The sequence below is a fragment of the Sciurus carolinensis genome, chromosome 11 (assembly GCF_902686445.1).
Source record: "Sciurus carolinensis chromosome 11, mSciCar1.2, whole genome shotgun sequence".
In the NCBI taxonomy this organism is placed as follows: domain Eukaryota; kingdom Metazoa; phylum Chordata; class Mammalia; order Rodentia; family Sciuridae; genus Sciurus; species Sciurus carolinensis.
The window spans coordinates 97,454,630-97,479,372 of NC_062223.1; the positions used below are offsets into that span (position 1 = coordinate 97,454,630).

The window sequence follows — 24,743 nt, forward strand, 5'->3', positions numbered from 1 at the left end:
ACAAGAAACAAAGAAGAAAGCAAAGAAACTAATGTTTGTAAACTTGCCATGTGCTGCCCAACATGCTAGGCTCTTTCATGTATTACCTCATTTAATCCCCACAGTCCTTTGAGATATTGACTATCATCCTGAAAAACAAATGATGATGCTTAAAGATGTTTAAAAACCCATGCGAGGTAACCCAGCTCAAGAAGTGGAGTCATCATCCACGTTAACGCTCTCCAGCTCTGTTAACCTTGGCTACATTACAAACCACCCCAAGAGTTAGTGGCTTAAAACAATGATGCACTATTGCTCATGAGTCTGTAGGTTGGTTGGGTGGTTTCTCTGCTGGTTTCACCTAAGTTCACTCATGTGACCACCTCAAGTTGGAGGAATGGCTGGGACATAAGTGAACAGTGGTGCTGGTCAGGGGCAGAGGCACCCTGGTTCTCTCATCATGGATGTTCATCTTCCAGTTAGTTAGACCACCCTCCTTATATGGTGGTCTCAGATTAGTGCTCCAAGAGGGCTTCATAAAGGTTGTGCTCGTAAGTAGCACAATGCCATTTCTGTCACACAGTATTGGTCAAAACAGGTCATGGGGTTATTCAATATTCAACCGAAGAAATCACATTGACTTTTTTTTATGATATAAGTGGTAACACTGTATTACCAAGGGGTACGTGAGATAGAAGAGTAGTTATGATTATTTAAAAATGGGTCCAGTATAGGCTTTAAATTCCATGACTCCTACTACTAAAAGATTTAATAAAAATCCCAAATTCCCTCAACTGTTCTCTTTTTAAAAATAAAAATTTATAAAAATCCCTTAATAAAATGACTATTTTATATACCCTAGAAGAGAAGTGAGAAAACTAGGATTGTTATCCTAGTTTGAACACTATGGGATATTAGAAGGTTTTTGTTTTTAAATGAGCTTTCATTTCTTCATCTGTGAAAAGAGGGTTTGGTCTATTTTCTCTCTAAGGGCTCATACAACTCTATAAATGGTAGAATAGTGGCTTATTTTTAGAGCAATATGAACTGGCCCTCTGGGGGATGGGCAGGATGGAGATGAGAGAAGGCTAGAAATGAGATGGCTTTTACTTTGTGATACACTCCCTTTCATTGCACAGAATTTGGAAGACAGTGAGGAAAGGAAACTCCTTCCCACAATCCTACATGATCTGGGTGCTTCTCCAACCATATTCATTTATTATGTACTAAGCCAGCATGGGTCAACCATCCAGCATTATGCCAAAAGTGAAGTATGAGCCCTCACTTGCAGGGTCTTTAGACCTAGTTAGACAAAACAATTCCTATGCAGCACATACTTGCACCAACTAAGCAGACAGTAGAGGTGAAAAGGCTCCTGAGCCAGTACCTTCCTAAGGGAAATGCTTAGCTGGGAGCTCTCTCAGAAAGATATTGTTGCTTAGTCTATGGAAGATCAGGTTCCCAAGGAGAAAAACTAATGTTTAATTTAGCACAAAGACAGCTCAGAATCTCTCTCTGGGGGACTGAGCTGACAAACAGATCCCCATGCAAAGAATCTAAGTGAGAAAAGGAACCTCTCTTTGGTGCAATGGTTACAGGACTTGGACCCAAACTTGACTGAGCCTCTGTCAGTTGTTTCTGTCAGGAGGACTGCAGCTCTTTCCTGTTTACTCTTATGTCTGCACTTTGCACTTTTTCAACACTTCTGAGAAACGCTCAGGTGGAATAATGCTAGCACATACTTTTTGCTGTCTGAAATTACATGGTGCAGTGTGGCCATCAAATACGTAAGCCTTAGCCAGTTAAGTAAGTATCTGTCCACTTAGGTGAACACCAGCAACAAAAATAAACTTGATATCTCAGTTGCTTAGCCACAGAAAGTTTTTATTTTCATATAATTTAGACTCCTGAGACTTCCAGAAATGAGCAGTTTATACTTAAATATGGCAATTGTCATTCCAAAGACATACACACAGTACAGTATATACTGCATTCAATTAAACTACTCTTTGAATCCTGGTCACCAGGACTTAAAGAGATTACACTTCATATCCTGGTAGCTATTAGCACATGTAGCAGATTTAACTAAAAAAAAAAGAAAAAAAAAAAAAAAAGTCATATAATTGACTTTCTGTTCAAATTCATCAGAACTACCTAAAAAGAATTCTGTTGTAGAATAAGGAGTTCAAAGTGTTAGACTTCATGTGGGCAAGAGTTATCAGTGTGCTGGATAGGATCCACTAATATAATGCAGTCAAGTTTCTGACAAAAAGAGAATTTAAAAAGTGACAATGTTAAGTGGAGCACCAGCTGCCTGCTGTTGCCTGGAAGTTCACTGTCACCGTATCTGCAGGTTTGGTTACACGTGGCTGCCGCCATTTTGAGACAACAGCCAGGACTTGTAGGACCCCTGGTTGGACTGACTGAGCCCTGTCTCCAGAATCCCTCAGCCCGACCAATCACTCCCTGCCTCCAGAACCCTCACATCGACTAACTGCTTCCTGCCACCAGACCCCCAGACCAACTGATTGCACCCGGCCTCCAGGATCCCGCAACCAGAAAGACAACACCCTACCTCCAGGACCCTTGCCTGGCCAACCACACCCCACCTCCAGGACCTCCAGCTGACCACACCCACACCCTGAGCTGCAGCTCTCCATTTGCCAACACATTTGGAAGCCAGAGTGGCCATCTTGGATAATCCTGGAAGCTGTATCTCCCATCTTTAAGTGGTGCAAATCTCATCCTGAGATGCCTGCTGGAGACTGGAAGCTCATTGTCAGGTACCTCTCATGCATCAGGCCACTGAAGACTGGGAGGTTTGAATACTATATGACTGTTATAGTGTAGATTTTCTTTTTTCTCCTTATTGAAAAATTTTAAGTTTTTATTTCTTTACTTTTCTTGCTCTCTTTTCCTTTCGTTTACCTGTTCCCTTGGAGTCTCTTTCTCCCTTTTCCCATGCTAACAACTGACTTGTTTTGATTACACTCTCACTCTTTCTATGATCTAGAACTTCTATATATTCTTTTCTTATCCCATTAACATCTACATCCTACACCACTCTGCATCCTCTTTGTCCTCCATTAGAAACTGTAGACCTTATTGCAAATCTATTTGTTATACTGAAGATAATAATTGAACTCATTTATTATGACAATATTGTTAATATCCTCATAGGGGCTATTTGGTTGTGGGCTGCATACTGTCTGAACTGGGCACTGCTAATATTGATCTCCCCCTTAAAGAAAAGTTTTTGGAAACATATAGGGTCACTATAAGCCTATAAGGGGGAAACTGCAATACTCCAGATCTGCACTGCTGGAGGGGAAGATACATGAACAACATGAAAAAACAAGGGAAGAAAATGATCCAAACAAACTTAGATTCTATATTAATAGAATCCAGTGACAGTATGATAGAAGAAATGTCAGAAAAGGACTTCAGATTATACACGATTAAAATGATTCATGAAGCAAAGGATGAGATAAGAGAACAAATGCAGGCAATGAATGATCATACCAATAAGCAGTTGAAAGAGCAACTGCAGGAAGCAAAAGATCATTTCAACAAAGAGATAGAGATTCCCAGAAAAAGTGAAATGGAAATCGTTGAAATGAAGGAAACAATAAACCAAATAAAAAACTCAATGGAAAGCATCACCAACAGACCAGACCACTTGGAAGATAGAATCTCAGAAAATGAAGACAAAATAGTTAATCTTGAAAATAAAGTTGCCCAAACAGAGAAGATGATAAAAAATCATGAACAGAATCTCCAAGAACTATGGGACATCATGAAAAGACCAAATTCAAGAATTATCAGGATTGAGGAAAGCACAGAGATACAAACCAAAGGAATGAACAACCTATTCAATGAAATAATATCAAAAAATTTTCCAAACCTGAAGAATGAAATGGAAAATCAAACACAAGAGGCTTACAGAACACCAAATGCACAAAATCACAACAGATCCACACCAAGGCACATTAAAATGAAAATGCCTAACATACAAAATGAAGATAGGATTTTGAAGGCTGTGAGAGAAAAGCAACAGATTACATATAGGGGAAAACCAATACAGATATCAGCAGATTTCTCAGCCCAGACTCTAAAAGCTAGAAGGGCCTGGAACAACATATTTCAAACTCTGAAAGAACATGATTGCCAACCAAGAATCCTACACCCAGCAAAACTAATCTTCAGATTTGAAGATGAAATAAAATCCTTCCATGATAAACAAAAGTTAAAAGAATTTACAAATAGAAAGCCTGAGCTACAGAATATTCTCAACAAAACATTCCATGAGGAGGAAATGAAAAACAACAATGTAGGTCAGCAAAGGGAGGAACTACCTTAAAGAAAAATCCATTCAATGGAGAAACCAAGTCAAGTTAAAAACCAAAACTAAGCCCAAATGACTGGGAATGCAAATCATATCTCAATAATAATCCTGAACGTTAATGGCCTAAACTCATCAATCAAAAGACATAGACTGACACAATGGATTAAAAAGAAAGACCCAACAATATGCTGCCTTCAAAAGACTCATCTGATAGAAAAAGACATCCACAGACTAAAGGTGAAAGGATGGGAAAAAACCTATCACACACACAGACTTAGTAAAAAAGTGGGGGTTTCCATCCTTATTTCAGATAAAGTGGACTTCAAGCCAAAGTTAGTCAGAATGGATAAAGAAGGACATTTCATACTGCTTAAGGGAACCATAAATCAGGAAGACATAATGATAGTAAATATTTATGCCCCAAACAATGGTGCATCCCTGTACATCAAACAAATCCTTCTCAATTTCAGGAATCAAATAGACCACAACAAAATAATTCTGGGTTACTTTAACACACTGCTGTCACCACTGGATAGATCTTCCAATCAAACACTAAACAAAGAAATCACAGAACTCAATAGCACAATCAATAACTTAGACTTAACAGACATATATAGAATATTCCATCCATCCACAAGCAAATTCACTTTTTTCTCAGCAGCACATGGAAACTTCTCGAAAATAGACCATGTTATGTATGCCACAAAGCAGTCCTTAGTAAATGCAAAAAAAAAATAGAGATACTACCTTGTGGTCTATCAGATCATAATGGAATGAAATTAGAAATCAATGACAAAATAAAAAACAGAAAGTACTTCAATACCTGGACACTAAATAATATGCTATTGAATGAAGCATGGATAACAGAAAACATCGGGAAGAAGATAAAAAATTCTTCAAGGTAAATGAGAACAATGATACAACATATCAGAATCTCTGGGACACTATGAAAGCAGTCCTAAGAGGAAAATTCATTACATGGAGCACATTCCAGAAAAGAATAAAAAGTCAACAACTAAATGATCTAACATTACAGCTCAAAGTCCTAGACAAAGAAGAACAGAACAACACCAAAAGTAGTAAAAGACAGGAAATAATTAAAATCAGAACTGAAATCAATGAAACTGAAACAAAAGAAACAATTCAAAAAATTGACAAAACAAAAAGTTGGATCTTTGAAAAAGTAAACAAAATAGACAAACCCTTAACCGCACTAACAAAGAGGAGAGAGAAAACTCAAATTACTAAAATTCATGATGAAAAAGGAAATATCATGACAGACACCACAGAAATACATAACATAATGAGAAGCTACTTTGAAAATCTATATTCCAACAGAATAGAAAATACCAAAGACATTGACAAATTTCGAGAGACATATGATCCTCCCAAACTGAACCAGGAGGACATACACAATTTAAACAGATCAATATCAAGCAATGAAATAGAAGAAGGCATCAAAAGCCTACCAACCAAGAAAAGCCCAGGACCAGATGGATTCTCAGCCGAGCTCTACAAGATCTTCAAAGAAGAACTCATTACAATACTTCTCAAAATATTCGAGGAAACAGAGAAGGAGGGAAACCTACCAAACTCATCTATGAGGCTAATATAAACCTCATACCCAAACCAGGAAAAGACACATCAAGGAAAGAAAATTTTAGACCAATATCCTTGATGAATATAGATGCAAAGATCCTTAACAAAATACTGGCAAACCATATCCAAAAACATATTAAGAAGATAGTGCACCATGATCAAATGGGGTTCATCCTGGGAATGCAAGGTTGGTTCAATATCCGTAAATCAATAAATGTAATCCATCATGTCAATAGACTTAAGGATAAGAATCATATGGTTATTTCAGTTGACACAGAAAAAGCGTTTGACAAATACAACATCCCTTCATGCTCAAAACACTAGAAAAAATAGGGATAGTAGGATCATACCTGAACATCGTAAAGGATATTTATGCTAAGCCCACGGCCAACATCATTCTTAATGGATAAAAACTGAAAGCATTGCCTTTACAAATGGGAACAAGACAGGGATATCCTCTTTCACCACTTCTATTCAACATCATACTTAAAATACTAATCAGAGCAATCAGACAGACTAAAGAAATTAAAGGAATATGAATAGGAAAAGAGGAACTCAAACTGTCACTATTTGCTGATGACATGATTCTCTTTTTAGAGGATCCAAAAAACTCCTCCAGAAAACTTCTAGACCTCATATATGAATTTAGCAAAATAGCAGGATATAAAATCAACACACATAAATCTAAAGCATTTTTATACATAAGTGATGAAACATCTGAAAGGGAAATGAGGAAAACAACTCCATTTGCAATAGCCTCAAAAAAAAAAAAAAAAACTTAGAAATCAATCTAACCAAAGAGGTGAAAGATCTCTACAATGAAAACTACAAAATATTGAAGAAAGAAATTGAGGAAGACCTTAGAAGATGGAAAGATCTCCCATGTTCTTGGATAGGCAGAATTACTATTATCAAAATGGCCATACTTCCAAAGGCACTATACACATTTAACGCAATTCCAATTAACATCCCTATGACATTTTTTATAGAAAAAGAAAAAGCAATCATTAAATTCATCTGGAAGAACAAAAGACCCAGAATAGCCAAAGCAATCCTGGGCAGGAAGAGTGATGCAGGAGGTATCACTATACTAGATCTTAAACTCTACTATAGAGAAATAGTAACAAAAACAGCATGGTACTGGCACCAAAATAGACAGGTAGATCAATGGTACAGGATAGAAGACACGGAGACATACGCACATAAGTACAGTAACCTCATACTAGACAAAGGTGCCAAGAACTTACAATGGAGAAAAGATAGCTTGTTCAACAAATCGTTCTGGGAAAACTGGAAATCCATATGCAGTAAAATGAAATTAATCCCCTATCTCTCGCCCTGTACAAAACTCAACTCAAAATGGATCAAAGATCTAGGAATTAGATCTGAGACCCCTCACCAAATAGAAGAAAAGTAGGCCCAAATCTCCATCATGTTGGCTTAGGACCAGACTTCCTTAACAAGACCCCCATAGCACAAGAAATAAAAGCAAGAATCAATAAATGGAATAGATTCAAACTAAAAAAATTTTTTTCAGCACAGGAAACAATAATGTGAAAAGAGAGCCTACAGAGTGGGAGAAAATCTTTTCCATGCACTTCAGACAAAGCACTCATCTCCAAAGTTTATAAAGAACTTAAAAAACTTTACACCAAAAATACAAAGAACCCAATCAATAAATGGGCTAAGGAAATGGGCAGACACTTTGCAGAAGAAGATATACAGGTGATCAACATAAATATGAAAAAGTGCCCATCATCCCTAATAATTAGAGAAATGCAAATTAAAACCACTCTAAGATTTCATCTAACTCCAATTAGAATGTCTATTATCAAGAACACAAGCAATAATAAGTGTTGGTGTGGATGTGGGGGAAAAGGCACACTCATACAATGCTGGTGGGGTTGCAAATTGGTGCAGCCACTCTGGAAAGCAGTGTGGAGATTCCTCAGAGAACTTGGAATGGACCCACCATTTGACCCAGCTATCCCACTCCTCGGTTTATACCCAGGATATACCCTGCATACTAAAGTGATGCAGCCACATCAATGTTTATAGCAGCTCAATTCACAATAGCTAGATTGTGGAACCAACCTAGATGCCCTTCAACAGTTGAATGGATAAAGAAACTGTGGTATATATATGCAATGGAGTATTACTCAGCCATAAAGAAGAATAAAATTATGGCATTTGCTGGTAAATGGATGAAGTTGGAAAATATTATGCAAGGTGAAATAGGCCAAGCCCAAAAAACAAAAGGCCAAATGTTTTCTCTGATAAGTGCATGACAATATATAATGAGGTGGGGTGGCAGGGGGAAGAGAAGAATGAAGGAACTTTGGATGGTGTACAGGAAAAAGGGGTGGGAGAGGTGGGGATGGAAAAACAGTAGAATGAAACAGACAGTATTACCCTATATATATGTATGATTACATGAATGGTGTGAATCTACATTGTGTACAACCATAGAAATGAAACGTTGTACCCCATTTGTGTACAATGAATCAAAGTGTCTGTAAAAATTAAAAAAAAATTAATAAAAAAAATAGTGACAATGTTAATAACTCCACATGAACGCATGAACCTGCCAGAATGACTTGGGAAACAAGAACACCATTTCAAACAAAACAAACCCAATGGAGTTTGAAGGCACATTTCCTAAGCATTATAATCCTTGTGAGAAAGGAGGAGATCTAAGTTTAAATGACGGGGAATAAACAAAAATACAAAAAAATTATATTTTGGGGGGACAGTTTTTATTCTGAGTTAGTCCAAAAAATCCATCTTTGCTCAAATATCATCCATCAGAGAACTGGGACTACCCTTATTCTAATCCTGACACTTCTTCACAGGAACATCATGTTTTTGATTAAGAATTATAATCACTAAAACTTGCTTTGAAGCCCTGGCAACATCTTCCTCATGTTTCTTATAGAAAGTCACACTTAAGGAGGTACTGAGCAAAGAAAAGATTCCAAGCCAAAAACCACATCAAGGCATGGAATTTTCAACACACTCCTGGTCAAGGTTGGGAAGAGGGTAAATCTGTGCTGCCTGTGGACTTGCAGATGCAGTTGCTGGATTCTTTAGCAGCTTTAGCTGGGGACCTAGCTTTCAAAAGCATGCATTTAAATCTACACAGCAGGGAGCGTCTACTCTTTTGTGACTATGATCAGATTCACTTAAGAATTATACAATAATTCAAATTAATAATTTAATTGATAAGTTTGGGGTCTTCAGTTTTGATGACTCAAAACTCTCAATGGGCACTTAAAATTCCTCTTTTTCCCACAAAGCCCAGATTCTGGGTAACCAAATGGAAACCCAGACTGTATTCTAGAAATAAAGGGTCAAGTAGACACTAAAGTTCTAGATTGGGAGTCCTATGATCCTAGGATTGAGAGAGGTAGTAACTGGTCCTATTTTCAAGGACACTGTTTACCCATCCCAGGGAGATGTTAATCTATCCCAGGTGACATCTCCACATTGAACCACTGAGGGAAACTAGATAATACAGTACCATTCACTAATCTTTTAAAGTAAGTATCAAAGAGAAAAATCCATGTCCTTCCAAGGAATGTTTGATGTACTTCTGGAAGTACAGTATGGGGTTAGCTTATTCAAGTATGTCATTTCTCACATAAATAGGGCAATTAAAATATATTGAGCCTCTACAAAGTGCCAGGCAAATGACTCAGTTAATCAACATCATTAAGAAATTAGTTATGTTACTACTATGCCATTTTACACCTGGGGAAATGAAGCAAGAGAATTTGACTGACTTACCCAAGAAGACACAACTATTAAATGTTAGAGCTTAAGAATGAAAACCTGGTCACCTCACTCCAGATGCCAGCCTCTTCTTAACTTCTCCCCTGCCTTGCCTCCTTCAACTTCTATTTCTAAACTGTCCACACCCCTTTCAGACCATAAATTGTAAGAGGGCAAAGAGTATTCCTGACACATGGCATGGCAAAGAAGAGACACACGATGATAATTTATTGAATGAATTAATAATTTTCATGAATTCTAGAAAGCACCCATGTCCACAATCTTGATGTGAGATTCCAAAACTCTATTAAAGCCATTGAGACATGTGGAGAACTGTGGTATGGGTTAGTATTGTGAGTTGCCCATTTTTATAGTCACTCAGTAATTTGGTTATAGTAGAGCCTGACCATCTAACTTTCCTTAGTCCTGCGGAGAATATTTAAGCCTCTCCCATGTTCCCCACAAGGAAGTGGAATAGCTTTCATTCTCTCGCATCTGTTCCTTAGATATGTGTAGGAAAAGGTCAAAGTTGGTAGACAGCCCATTAGCAAAGGGCAGCATCCCAGCATCATGCCATGAATCAGGAAGGGAAAGAGTTGTTTTTTTCCTTTGCCATCTATATCACAGGGTCCCTTTTCTGTGCCTAGTAAACAAGGACCAAATGGAGGAAATCTGACTCCCATTTGAGTCTACTTCAATATCTGAATGAGCCTCAGGGCAAGTAAAAGATCTGTAACACATCTGTATTAACAGCAAGTAAATAAGTAAATCCCAAAGACCATCTGGAGTTGTGGCTTCTCATAAATTTCTGCTCATGATTTTTCTTTTTTTAATGAAAAGATATTTTCCAAGTTGATATGCAAGTAAACTCATTGGTTAGGAAGATCAGTTTACATATCAAGCAAATAAAAACCTGTATCAGCAGTGCAATTCTTATTTGCACAGAAGGGTCAGTGAACCTAAGCAGAGAGGTAACTGGTACTGCTTCTTTTAGTTTCTCTTCTGTGTCTAACTAGTGTGCTTTTGAAACCATCTCCTTTTAGTGCCAAAGGCCATGTCATCCTGTATATAACTCACGGTGAATGGGAGAAGTGTGTAAATAGGAAGACATTAAGCAGCTCTAGGGACTTGAAGATAGGTAGTATAGAACACTTAGCCAGTGCTCTGTGAGAAGAGGCTGCTGGAGGGGAAATGTAATACACGTCTTCAAGTACATGAAGGATTATTATTGCTCCATAGCTGCTGACTCCTTTGAGCCTTTCTTGCTCCACTGTTTACCAGGGCTTCTGATTTGCTCTTGCCATACCCTGAAATTCTCCAGGATGTGGAATACCTCACCTGTCCCCATTTCTATTCACACCCAACACAGTGTCAGTCACATTTATTGTTCTCTGTCCCCCCAAATCTTAATTTTCACACCCATTTGCATGCCCACATTTTACGCTCCCATTCCACCTTTAGCATTCTCTAACTCCCTCCCCCAGGCCCTGCCAATGCCCTGCATTCTTCTAAAAGCTTTGCCTAGCTGGGGTTAGAATCTCTTTCCTACAACTACTAAAGGTGCTCATGTTTTATGCAGCCGCTAGGTCTCAAACACTAAGCTGACTTTGTTAAACAGCATTAACTTTACAGATGGAGATACTGATGTCAAAACAGGAACAAAAATTTTCCCAAACTCATGCAACAAGAAGTATGAAGTAGGGATTGGATCATGGGTCTAACTATAAAACCTGTGCTTTAAATTCTTCCATTTATCTTATCACTAAGTCTTAAATGTTCTTATTTATAAAATGGGACAAATGTTGCCTCCTCACCTGGTTTTTGCAGGCATGACATAAAAGTGTAAGAAAAGTGACCTGTACAGTCTAGAGCTAAATATTTGTTTCTCTCTCCCTCTGTTTTTCTATATCAGTTTGATCCAATCTACTTAAGTTAGGGACTGTTTTTATCTGTATTACCCATCATTCTTCCACAGAACCTTCTGGAGCATGAGGAAAATTAGCAAGAAAAAGCAGAAGGAAAATTTAGAGTTGTTTTCATTAAACATGGCCCTGCCTATGAACATGAATGTATGTAAGGGACTGGATTAAAGGACAAGGAAGTAGCAGAATCCACTCAGAAAGGGTTATCTGCCAGTATAGCAGAACTGGGTCATTTTTTTTTTTTCCAGATTTCCTTATAGGCTTTTTGAGATTAAGTAACAGTGCTGAGAACAAACGTGAACAAACAATAATGAAAACAGAAACAGCAGATGATGGCCACTCTCTTAGTCATATTTAATGTTATGTCTAAGACGATTTGAAAACTTATGCATCCTTCCACATCTTAATATTTAAAAATGATTTTAGGCATTGGGAAGTCATAAGGCATTAAAGTTTAGGATTAAGAAAAATTTGATGAACATCATTTAGCAATGACATTAGTTCAAAGAAAGCAGATGACTTCTGTAAACAAATATTGATCTAAATAAGTAAGACATCTTGGTTTACAAGACATCGCCTTGCTCTCAGGGCAAACTTTCTGTCAATTTTTGATAAAGCATGGTACCAAATTCTCTCTACTTGAACCCTTTTGCCTTTGTGAGATCTTATATTTATTTGACAGAAGTGGTAAGGTCCTAGATAGATAAGAACTCTCCTCTTATTACTTTGTTCTGGAAAAACAGAACAAAAATAGGTCAGTTCTTAAGGAAATGATGGCTACATATATAAATAACGTAAACACTCCTATCACTATCCTGGGGAGGACATTTATCACGAAGACAGCCACAGACGCCCAGATCAGGCCCCCAACTTACAGCTCTCAAATTTTGAGTTGTCAATTGGAAACTTGATTATTATCAGTTACAAACAACCAGGGAACTCTGGCAATGATTTAACTTGTTTGACTTTCTTAAGCTAACAATTAACATTTTAGACTATTATTGACAAAATATTTAACTTTCCCATGTCATTTGTGTAAGTGACTTTTCTAATATTCCTGGGAGCTCTGGGGGTCACACTTTTCCTAAACTTCTCAGGTCTGTGCAGGGGCTGTAAAGGACATGCATTCAAAGATTCCCAAGACTTTCACAGCATTGCACATTAGAAGTAGGATTTCCTGGGACTTTAAGAACACTTAAGTAAGCTGATATCTCAGTTTTATCTTGACAGCACTAAATTTGGAATACCAATTCCTCTACAATAAAAGTTAATTCACCACTTGAGAACAGACAACCGAAAGCTGAGATACATTTAAACCCTGGACAAACTGGTATTATTTTTCATCATTCAGTAGTTTATTAGTAGCAATATTAGTGAAGATGCCTTGTATTTCTGCAGGGCAGTTAATTTTTCCCCAGCTTGTTCATAAACATACCTTGATTTGCTTTTCTCAACAAGCTAGAGCAGCATTATGGTTCTCTTTGTTTTACAGATGACAGCTAAGTGACCTGTCCTAGGTAACCCAGCTGGTTAGTGATCAAGCAGACACAAAACCAAGAGTTACAGTCTCCTTGTTTGATCTGCTTTCTTTCCCCCACACCACATTAGCGAAAAGATAATCTCTGAAGTCAAAGACGACTTAGAACCACTTATCTACCCATCCGAGTAACACAATCTATGCAACAGAAAAAGAGATTGTCTTAGGCAAGAGGGAAAGATTAATAATGTACCATGGAAGTGTTAACCTTACTGTTCCATGGACCAGCAATTATTCAGTTTCACAGTTCATTCAAAGATTCAAACATACTTCACTAGAAAATGATTTAGTGCTAAAAGTCTCCTCCAAGTGGTTAGAAATTCAGATTTGCTCAAAGCCCTATACTACCAAGTCCTCTAAAAGGCCCTGTTCCTGCAGTCTTTGCAGCAGTGGGGCTTCCCCTAAACTTGTACTTGAGCTAAATGAAGAAACTGGCTGAGTAAGGGTTGCAGAATTAGGCTCTCAAAGTAGACAGAATTAGAACTGGCTTAGAGGTTATTCTTGCATTGTTCTTGAAACTTGGACTATTGAAAGGACTCAGAATATTAAATGTTCTATGCAGTAGAACACACCTCAAAGTCAATACTATCCCACTGAACAGAACTAGTCCTTTCACCTTCATTCAGCAAATATTACTCACTATATATGTGGCATTGTACTAGAAAGTATATGGGATACACAGCTTTCATCTGAGGACACAGCACTTATTTGATTTTAGATGATCAATATTCTCTCCCTTTCTCCAAAGGACATTTATGGCCACTTATAGCATACAAATTCACTATTAAAGTGATACATTCAATGCACCCAGACCACATAAATCTGGTTATGGACACAATAGCAATAAAATTAAGAAAGAATTCTGAGCAAAGACCCTTTAGATTAACAGTGTCTCTGAAAATAAGAGAAGCCTGCTTGAACTGAGACCTGCTGGTGTAATGGGCCTGGTGAATCACTCCTGAATGCCCAGGCCTCCTGTCGGACACAATGTTATCAAGTTAATACGGCATTTGCATCACCATCTCCGAGTACCACGCTGAGTAATAAAGTGCCAAATTTAGAAGCTATAATGGAGAGGGAATTTCCAATAACCAAAAGGGGAGCTGTGGATCAACCTTTGCAACCCCACAGTTCCAATAAAGAACAACCATTTAGAAATAAGTTGCCCTTTTCCTTTCTAACTTAATGTCAAACCTCCCACATCATCACTACACTTGGAAAGGGAGCCACTCTGAGGGAATATATTAGGAGATGATTGGAGAGAAGAAGAGAGAGCAGAGTCCCTGAGAACAGAGGTGGCAGAATAAACACCTTTACTTCTGTAGGCTTAGCTCTTAAAGTAGCTAGGGCCAGATGCTATTTCCTCAGTTCCTTGCCAACATGGATATTGCTATTGTAAAGCTACAATAACCACTGAAGTTGGTTTCATTTCATATCCCAAAGCATTCAAGAAAAAGAGACGACCTCATCTTATTTCCAAGTTGGACAAAAACAAACAAACAAACAAACAACCCAAATCAAAAGCACCCCAAGGTTATAGGTAGACATGCAAGATTCCTTCCAAAGGGGAAAAGCCCCTGTGGCCCCTTCATGGCTCCTCCAGTCTTGGCACCCAGGGCAGAGATCAGTTTTCCCCTCTCAGGGCTGGGCTGGGTGCCTTGCTCTCAGTATCATCCCAGAAACACTTACCAGGAGACTGTGAAGCACACAAAGCTGTATTATTGGGAGACTTGCAGACAGATTATAAATTTACTGGGGACAATCAAGGCATTTAGTTACTTTTGGCTGCAGATGCTGGTGACACACACATACATACAAACTTCATTCTTCTCGCCATTCGCGCAATTCTTTGCCCTCCTCCTTCACCCTAGCATCTCTCCTTCACAAAACAAACTCCCACTGCTCTGCTGGGGAATTCCAGAGAGAAGCAGCAATGGAGCAGGTGGTAGAGAAAGGAAATCAGGCCTCGAAGCTCCAACATAACCCCCACAAGCTAACTGCGTTCAAAGATAAAATAGTAAAAACTGGGCAGTGGAACTGTGGTTATGTTTTTCACCTGGAGCTGGTGTCAAGGAGTTGGAGTTCTGGTTATCCCAAGCAAAATGTGTGTCTGGATGGGGAGAAGAGCATCGTAGACCCCAGATCCAGGAAATCTCTCCATCACAGACTCAGGGCAGGGATAAGGGGGAGCGGAAGGAAACACCTCAGGGGGCTGGCTGGAGGATTCCGGATCTCCAGAGCTCATTTTCCAGTTCCTCTGGAGGAGGAGACATTGACAAGGTACCATCTGGTTCTATGGGCTTTCTGAGTACTTTTGGGCTAACAAGGCCATTTCCTGTTTCTGCTTTTCACCAGAGCTAGCTTGGGGAAACTAAAACTGTGCCATGAGCAGACACAGAACTTCAGGAACCCTGTGAAACTCACGGGGGAAGCCCACAGGGCTCCAGAGCAGGGTAGGGTCCACCTTCTATCCAAAGGCTACTGACCCAGCAACCCGCCCCCCTGGGGGGGTAGTGCCAGCACATCCCAGGCAAGCAGTCACCTGACCAGGACTGGGACCCAGAATCAATGATTCAAGGGATCCTCCCTCTGGGTGGAGTGTGTCTGTGCCTCTGAGGAAGCACTTCCAGTCAGAAACTTAATCAGAACTTTTGGGTTTGATATGCAGTCACCAGGAGTGGCTAAAGACAAGGCGCTTCCCAGGATAACTTCTGTGTAAATAGCTCTCCTTGCCTACCTACTTCCCTAAATGCTTTGAGTTATCACTGCTTGATCTGAGTGTCTAGAAAAGAAGCTAGGTGGGGAGTGGGGTGGGGTCCACAGAAAATCAGGGAGTAGGCCTCCTAAGAACATCCTTCACCAGTCTATCTTTGGGATATTTTCCCCATTTTTTTTTAACTGACCGAGTAGACATTCAGGGAACTTGTTCTGTATTACAAGTGCCATTTATGTTCTCTTAACCCAGAAGAAGGGACACTTCAAAGGGAGGAGGGGAAATGGGGCAAAAAGGCAAAGGCTTTGATAAAGGTCATTTGAACTGATAAATGCCTCCAGGCTAAAGAATGGCTTGTTGGGCCTAATTAGAACGGGCTAGCCAAAGCAAGAGGGGCCTTGACACAGGGTCTACCTCTGCTGCAGAATCTTTTATAAGTCCTGGACCCCAGAGAGCCTCTGGAAAACTAGGACCTCTTATCAGTTAAGGAAGATTCTACAGGTGGTGGAAAATCCATGCATGAGCATTGGTGGGATTTGATGAGTAAGAGTATAAAAGCACACAAAAAACACACTCAGTGGCCTTTGAGGTCATCAGTGACATCTTGGCCTTCTTCACTGCCATCCATTCTGCATTAGGTCAAGGCAACCTCTACCTTTACAAAAGGTCACATGACCATAGCCAGAAGCATGAGAAAACCAGGTGCCTTACCGCAATCAGGGCTGAGTTCCTCTGGTCCCCTGGGTTTGAAGCTGGTGGCTGCTGTTCTCCATTTATCCCACCACCGCCACCATTATTGCTACTGTTCAACAGATGCTGCTGGTGGTGATGGTGATAGTCTGGTGGGGGCGGTGGGGCTGCTGTTGCTGCTGCTTGGGAAGCCGTAGGAGGGGCAGCAGGGGGCGGTGGAGGGGCTGAAGTGGTGGCAGCGGTGGCATTGGCCTTGGTGTGTTTGCCAGCCTTCCTTGCTCCCTGGCCATGCTGTACAAGGCTCAGGAGCTGCAAGGTGCTCTCCCTTTCGCGGTCTGAGCTCTCGGCCCTACCACGTTCATAGCGTCCTTCACAGCTCAGGTGGTGCTGGCGGCAGACAGCAATCCGAGCCCGCAGGCGTTCCACGATAGCACTGTGCACCCTCGGGGTGACTGAGCCCCCTCCAAGGAGCCCCGCCCCAGAGGGCCCCCCCAGCCCGCCTGCGGGGGCCTGCGGGGGCGCTGTGTCCCCCATCTTATTGGACACAATGATTGCTGCCTCTGGGATAGTGAGGTGGAAAGAGGCTACTGTTGTCTATTGCAGGCAAATCTGTTTTTGACAATGTGAGCTCAGTGTTCAGGGCCACATGAATAGAGGTCTTCAGAGGTGGGGGGAGCAGTAGAGAAGGTGTGGGGGAGGGGAGTTAGTAAAAAGAGGGTGGGGAGAAAAGAATGGAGACCAACTGGAGAGGATAAGTTGGAAACAAACCCTGATCAACTTACTCTAATTGCATTTGACAGCTCTGGAGAAGTTGGACAGAGTTGGTGGATTTCTACCCCCCCAGAAGCTGACAAGAGCCACTAGGTACTTTGTAAACACACAGTCTGGGGGTTAGTTCAAGAATTCAGGGATTGTCAAGCAAGAGACAGAAACACACAGAAAATGGAATTGAGAGAGGTATTAATAGAGAGCAGGACTCCCGCACCTAGTTGTTTAAGAAAATTATGGGGATGTATCTGCAGAGAAACACATTTCTACCGTGGTCTGTGTAAAAAGCAGCCTTTACTTTTTCTCAGGTTAAAAAAAAAAAAAAAAGGAAAAAAAAAACAACAACACAAAAAACACAACAGTGTTGTTTCAGAACGTTTTGAAGTCAATGTTCAAAATGTGCAAAAATCAAGGGCAACTGTCTTTTGGCTTTGATTTTTCCTCTCTTTCTCTTTGCTCCAGTGTTATCTCCTCCTTGGGGTGCTGTAGGATGTTGTCTTCTCCCAAAAGGAGACAGCTTTTCAATCGTTAACAATGTCAGTAATTGGACTTTGGGACCATGCTTTTTTCTTCTGCTAATCCAATCACCGGCAAAATCCTCATTCCCTCTAAGGTTTCCTAGCTTTAAATGAAAGCAATCTGAAGTGGCTAGCCACTGAGAGAGATCCTTCGACACATATTTTCTTTCCCGCTTACGGTTCTATTCCTCACCCCCGGCTCTATTCTAATACAGTATCAAGAGACACAAACTCTTCCAAGAGTAATTTACAAACGATGGTCAAACTTACAAACTTCCAGCAAATTGCACCGAGTCATGTCCAGCCACTTTTCTGTCCACTTTTGTACATTCCATCCCCGGCCAGTGGATCTGAGGGTCTGGACTCGCAATAAGCAATGTGGTTCTATCTCTTGTATTGCTCCGCTTTATAGATGGAAAAAAAAAAAAAAAAAAAGTAGCTTGTATTTTCCTTTCTCTTTCTCGTCTGTTGTTAGCCGCTTGCTGACACTGGCTCCCGCCCGGAGTCACGGCGATACACAGGCGATACACAGGCTTTCATTGTGCTCCGATAGGAGAGGGAGAGAAAGAGAGAGAGTGAGACAGAGAGGGAGAAAGAGAGAGCCAGCAAGCCGCGGGGGGGGGGGGGTGGGGGGGGGCGGGGAGGGGGAGGGCGGGAGAGCTCGCTCGAGGCTCCCTGGTGGAAGGCTGGTGCCACTGCTCAAGTGAGTAATCGCAGCCAGGCACCGGGGAAAGGGGAACGCAGAGGGCCTCCCAGTGGCTGAAGAGGTAAATCCCAAAGCCTGCGTCTCTCAACAGACTTCGCTCAGCTCGGCCTCAGACTTGGTGATGCGGGGAAGACTGGGGAAATTCCCCAACCTCTGTGCAACTATTTCACTAGCTCTAAATGTTTAAGAAATTCCCGGCCAGGGAATGTATTTTCCCTTTCAGACCTATATTACGCCCCTCTGAGGATATCATTTTCATCTTTCAATATGTTGTAAATGACACCACTGAGCACCCTAACGAGAACTAGGTGAGCATTGAGGAAATGTTCATTAGTAAGGAAGTTGGCGAATGTGTTTGGGAGGGGTGTAGAGAGGAAGGGAAATCGTTGCCATTTCCTTAAGGGCACGCAGGTGGGTGGTATCTGCCTCCTTTCTGTGTGTCTCTGGGTGGTTAATCTGGGTGGTCAAAGCAAATCAATAGAGATAAACAAAATCCTTACGAGGATGATGAAATTACTAATACTAGTTCTAGAAGGAAAAAAAAAAGGTTTTTCTTTGAAAATTTAAGATTGCATATGACAACCAAATGCAAGGTGAGTGTTTTCTAGAGCTATCTGGTTTACATAAGCAATGAAGAAAATCAACACGTACCAGATGAGTTTCAAGTTTAAGAAAACAAACCAAATAGACTCTTACAAAGCACATTGTCTCCTCAACATTAGATGATCCTGTCTTTAGCCAGCCTTATAGTGGCTTCTGCTTGTCTATATATAAATTGTGGAGAGTAAATTAAGGTAAGTACAATATTGGAAGTTGGAACCAAAAATAATTTAGGAGTACTAATTTGGATGTCATTTGGATTTGAGTTCTCAAGTAGAGGAGCTTCATTAATTTAAATCAACTGGCATTTCAGTAACATGATCCTGCTTCATACTGAGCTCTGAGCAGAAATGAATGGTCAAAATAAATGCAAACATTTCAAGGCTGGATTTTATTCAGTTTAGTTCCCAATAGACTGAGCTACTTTTTGTCCATTTTATTTTCACAACTGTTAGGTTAGAAATGGAGGCAAGTATACTCCGATAGAATACAGGTTAAGTATACCTTATCCAAAATGCTTGGAACTAGAATGTTTCAGTTTTCTGAGTTTTTCAGCTTTTGGAATATTTGTATAGACTACACCAATTGAATATCCCCGAAGTGAAAATTTGAAATGCTCCAAAATTTATCATTGGTACTTAGAAAGTTTCAGATTTTTAGGAGCATTTCAGATTTTGTATTTTTGTATTAAGGATACTCAGCTTACGTAACATTTAGCTTTTCATTGGAACATATTTCTATCTGTCCCATTCAAGGCTAATTTCCTTATTATTCATGTAAAGGAAGATAGAAATATATCTTTGTTAAGTAAGCAAAATTTGAATGAAGAACTCATCATGTGGTGTCATTAAAATGTGAAGGAGTTTTGATCATTTTATATTTGATTTTTTAAAAGTTGTGTTCATTAGACAATATCTTCTTTACTGTGGGTATTTGACATTCAGTAATCATACCTGATGAAAGAAAAATTATAATATTTTTAAGTTTAAATCTTACTGTTTACGCTTTCACCCTGTAGTAACATAGATTGTGATTAATAGCATGGAATCCTTAGTCAAATCAACTATTCCAAATGATATAAATTTTAAAAGTGATTTATAAATTTACATCAAATGACACATAATTGACATGTAAAAACTGTATATATTTATGGGGTAGCATATGATATTTCAGTGCATGTATGCATTGGGTAATAAACTGATTTCTATGTTAGACACAGACATATCTTAAAAGCTTGGGAAGCAAAACTTCATACTATAAGCACATTTTCATACTATATTCCAGTGGTATGGGACACTTTTTGGAATATTTTTTGCATACATTTACCCTTATACAGACTAGTCATTTAATTTCAGTTGACATTTATCATCATTAACTCTTCATTTCTACTTACATCACTTATGACTGTTTATTTTCAAAATATTGGTTTCAGGCACAGCACTTCATATATATGATCTTCCTTTATTTGCAGTTCTGGGAGACAGCTATTATTAAGCCCATTTGTGAGAAAACTGACATAATATTAAGCTTCAGTTCATATAACAAGGAAGTTATCAGACCAGGACCCAACTCAAGACTGACTTCAAACTTATGCTCTTACCCACCAGACTTGCTGCCTTAAAATCAAGAATGAAGGAATTACAAGACAGTCAAACTATTTCTGCAGTAACTCAAGGAATGCAACTATTCCTCAATCAACACTCACTGTAAGCAAGCCCCACTAATACCTGCAAGGAATGAACGTGGATACAATAACTCACTTGAATATGAGTGCACAAAGTTGGAAATCTAGTCAACTATACTCAACTATCTATGAAATAACCATCTTTTTTTCCCTTATTTTTCCTGTCTCATGGTTTTGTGCCTCCTCTCATATCCCCCAAACTTTGGTTAAGCCCTATGAATTCTTTCAAGCGTGACTTTTTACTTTTCTATTTTCACCTTACTCATCATTGCAATCATACATAGCTACCTAATACTACATTAACTAATATTACAGAGATAAATGCCCAGATCTAAAAACATTGTCATGTGAGATTTATAAGCTTACAAGCTATTTTTAGTGTTATAATTGGATCAATTGATAAAATAATATAGTATATGTCTTAATACCAGTAAAGGTTAATTCTAATTTTTGACATTTGTATTTTCTTATAAAACTGTTTGGGTCCCCTAAACCATATTAATTCTCCATTCCTACCAGCCTGTATCTTTGTCATGCTTTTGGTGTTATCATGTACTTTGTACCTAAAGTCCTCTTGCATCCTCCAAACATCCACTAAAATAGCATGCTTGGTTGTAATACCCCCAGACATAAGAAAAACTACCTGCATGTATTTTGTGATCAACAATTGTGCCTGACCTAGGAATTAGATCAGCTACTATCTTAAGTATCTGGAATTATTAGTGCCTTCATTTTATGAATTAATTGCATACCATTACAAATAATAAAGTTTTATACCTTCAGGTTGAAATTCTCTTCCTCTTCAGCTTTCTCGAGTTTGTCATGTGTCACATGCAAAGTGATGCTTCCAGGGTCTTCAGAGAAACTTTAGAGATCATTTTCTCTGGCCTTCCTTTTTACAAATCATGGTCCCTCACCCTCCTCACCTTGACTATCATTTCTCTACTTCTATCTTGCTTCTTTTTGAACCAAGTCCCTTCATCTTCACCTTTCAACTGTGGCTTAATTTTTATTCCCTGGAATTAAGGATTATTTCTCCATGTTCCACAGAAATAAAATGGATACACATGTATGACCAATTTCTATTTCACTTTTGAAAAATGTATGCACTTCTCATTAAACATCAGCATCAATATTCTCACCACTTTGTGAGTTTTTAAAAATCCAGTTTGTTTAAAATAATAATAGTGATAATTACAGAAAATGAATTACAGAAAATATTAACTAATCTCCATGTAAAGATTTAACAAAAAAAAAAAAAATATATATATATACATATATATATACACACACACACACACACACACACACATACATTGAGGTCCATGCCCTGAATCTCATAATAGATAAAGCCAAGTTCAATTAACACTTCCAGTAAGAAAAGAAAAAAGAATCTAAATTTCCACAGACCAGATCCTTCTAGAATACTACTATTAAGAATTAAAGATGGAATAGACAGGATCCATTTGTTCACTTCACAACTATTTATTATACTATGGGAACATGAAAATGTGCAAAGTAATGCAGATACCAAAATATGCTGTGAAAGTGTTTTTGGATGAACTTGTCTCTGAGATCTTCAGACCCTAACACATATGCGTATATTGGGAAAGTTTTGGGTAAAAAATAAAATATAATCATTAACATCTTGTTATGGTTTGGATGTGAGGTGTCCCCGAAAGCTCACATGGTGTGAGACAACACAAGAAGGTTCAAAGGAGAAATGATTGGGTTACATAAGAGTCTTAACACAATCAGTGATTTAATCCCCAGATATAGGGATTAACTGACTAGTTGTGAGAGGGTATGGCTGGAGATTAGAATTGAGGGATGGTTTTGGGGTATATACTTTGTATCTGAAGAGTAGAAACTCTCACTCTGTTTCCTGATCACAATGTGAGCTGTTTCCCTCTGCTACACTCTTCCCCCATATTGTTCAGTCTCACCTGGAGTCCTGAGGAACAGAGCCAGCCTTCTATGGTCTAAGACCTATGAAACTGTGAGTCCTCAAATAAACTGTTCCTCCCCTATAATTGTGCTGGTCAGACCCTTTTAGTCACAACAACAGTGAAAAAACTGACTAAAACACATTTAGACAATATTGAATAGAAAAAAGAAATAACTTCATAAAGTATGAAAATACAGATCATGAATTTTTCCTGAATGCGAGGTTTGAAAGACTCTCAGAGGCCTGAAATTCATTTGTAAGGAAAACTTTAGAAGAAGCATAAAGCACTCTCCTAGTTGGAATAGAATAGCTACAGTCTGATTATGAGGCAAGGGGACTGAACTGAACAGAATAATACAATAAGGTTTCTTCTATGGCCCACTGATTTAGATGATAGTAAAAAATATATTAGTGAAGAAAGTCATTTAATACTGTGAAAGGATAACAAATAGACCTTAACAGAGATTCAGCAATAAATATATATAGATGTTAGGCTAAATATTTTTAAATACAATATATTTCTACTAAACTGACAGAACATGATTAGCTAATTCACTCGATAGTCATCTGCAATAAAGGCATTGTTAGATAACCTTAAAATACATTTATGGGCTTAATAATTATTAAGCTTGTTTTCCATGTATAGCAGATGAAAGTTTTATTAGATGTAGAGTGCCATTCCATGGGAAATTAGATGAACATGTTTTAAACAAGATATTTTGCTGGAAGATACACATAAAACATATAAATATGCCACATAATACGGAAAACAAGGTTCATGATCTTCACATTTACAAGAATTTATAAAATCTTCTCTGAAGGAAATGTATTACAATTCAGTCAAACTTCTCATCTTGAAAGTAATCCGCAAAATTGAGATATTCTTCAAGTTGACCATATTTCTGCATATACAATAAAAAAGCTAGTTATTTTACTTAAAGCAGTCAAGATAAACAGGCCTTTTCAAACTACACATGTTTTTCAAACTACAACAGAAATGCATTTCATGGTAATTAGGAACAAATATCTTTTTATTATAGTTAGGAATTCAATTTCAAATAAACATACCTAACTCATAGAAAGCACTGAGGAAAAAAAATCAAACAATAGTATTGTTAATTTCACAACTCACAAATTAAAATTTTTCTATTAATATAGTAGAAATTTAATAACTTCAATAACTTATTAAAATATTTATAGGACATATATATCAAATACTATGCTAATGACTAGGTACAGAAATTTGAAAGATAATTTCCCTGTCCCAATGGAAACTAGAGTTTAGCAGTACTACACTATAACAATCAATAATAAGCGTCATACGGGAGTAAAGATACTGCTATGATGGTTCAGAAGTCATGGTTAGCTGAGGTGGCTGGAAAAGAGTAACATTCAAGCTATCCTGGGCAAAAAGATTGGGTAGGCAAAAAGTTAGCAAATTTTTCTGCAAGAGATAACATGTTCATCCAAAGTAATTTGACAAGGAAGTAAGAGTTTTGACTACATTCTAAGGAATTGAGAGAGATAAGATTGAACTAAAGAGATTAAGGTCAGAGAATAAAAAGTATGAAATGCTAGGAGTGGAGCAATAATTTGACAGGCATTGGAATGGTGCTAAAGGTATGGAGCAGAGGACTGACCTGATCTGAGGTATATGTTAAGGAAATTGGTAAAATAGTCATTCTAAAGGGGTTTCACAACCAGTTATGAACCTATGATAACAATTTAGGTCATGAGGGTCCAAATTTGAGTGATAGCAATGAAGACGGAGTATAAGGAACTGGGTGGAAAGAGAGTAGTCAAGAATGATTTAGAGATTTCAAGTTGAGGGAGTAGGGGAGAGAGCAGGGCTATTTCACAAGTAGATTGGGGGAACAAGAGAGACATGTGAGTTCAGTGAAGGATATACAGAGTGCAAAGTGCTTACTTCAGTTGAGGAGATTAAATGATCTTATGGTTTCTT

The 24,743-nt window shown here is 38.7% G+C and overlaps 2 protein-coding genes across 4 annotated transcripts in view; both read right to left on the reverse strand.

Moving 5' to 3' along the window:
* Positions 1 to 17,599, reverse strand: part of Maml2 (mastermind like transcriptional coactivator 2) — a 330,060-nt gene extending 312,461 nt beyond the window's left edge. Inside the window, exon 1 of the mRNA XM_047519552.1 lies at positions 16,578 to 17,599. Coding sequence (XP_047375508.1) covers positions 16,578 to 17,090 — 513 coding nt within the window. The 5' untranslated portion in view covers positions 17,091 to 17,599. The remainder of the gene's footprint in view (positions 1 to 16,577) is intronic.
* A 4,529-nt stretch (positions 17,600 to 22,128) lies between these two features.
* Ccdc82 (coiled-coil domain containing 82) overlaps positions 22,129 to 24,743 on the reverse strand; it is a 33,342-nt gene continuing 30,727 nt past the window's right edge. For all 3 annotated transcript variants that reach the window (XM_047516888.1, XM_047516887.1, XM_047516886.1), the window contains one exon: positions 22,129 to 23,682. In XM_047516888.1, the coding sequence (XP_047372844.1) occupies positions 23,617 to 23,682 (66 nt within the window). In that variant the 3' untranslated portion in view covers positions 22,129 to 23,616. The remainder of the gene's footprint in view (positions 23,683 to 24,743) is intronic.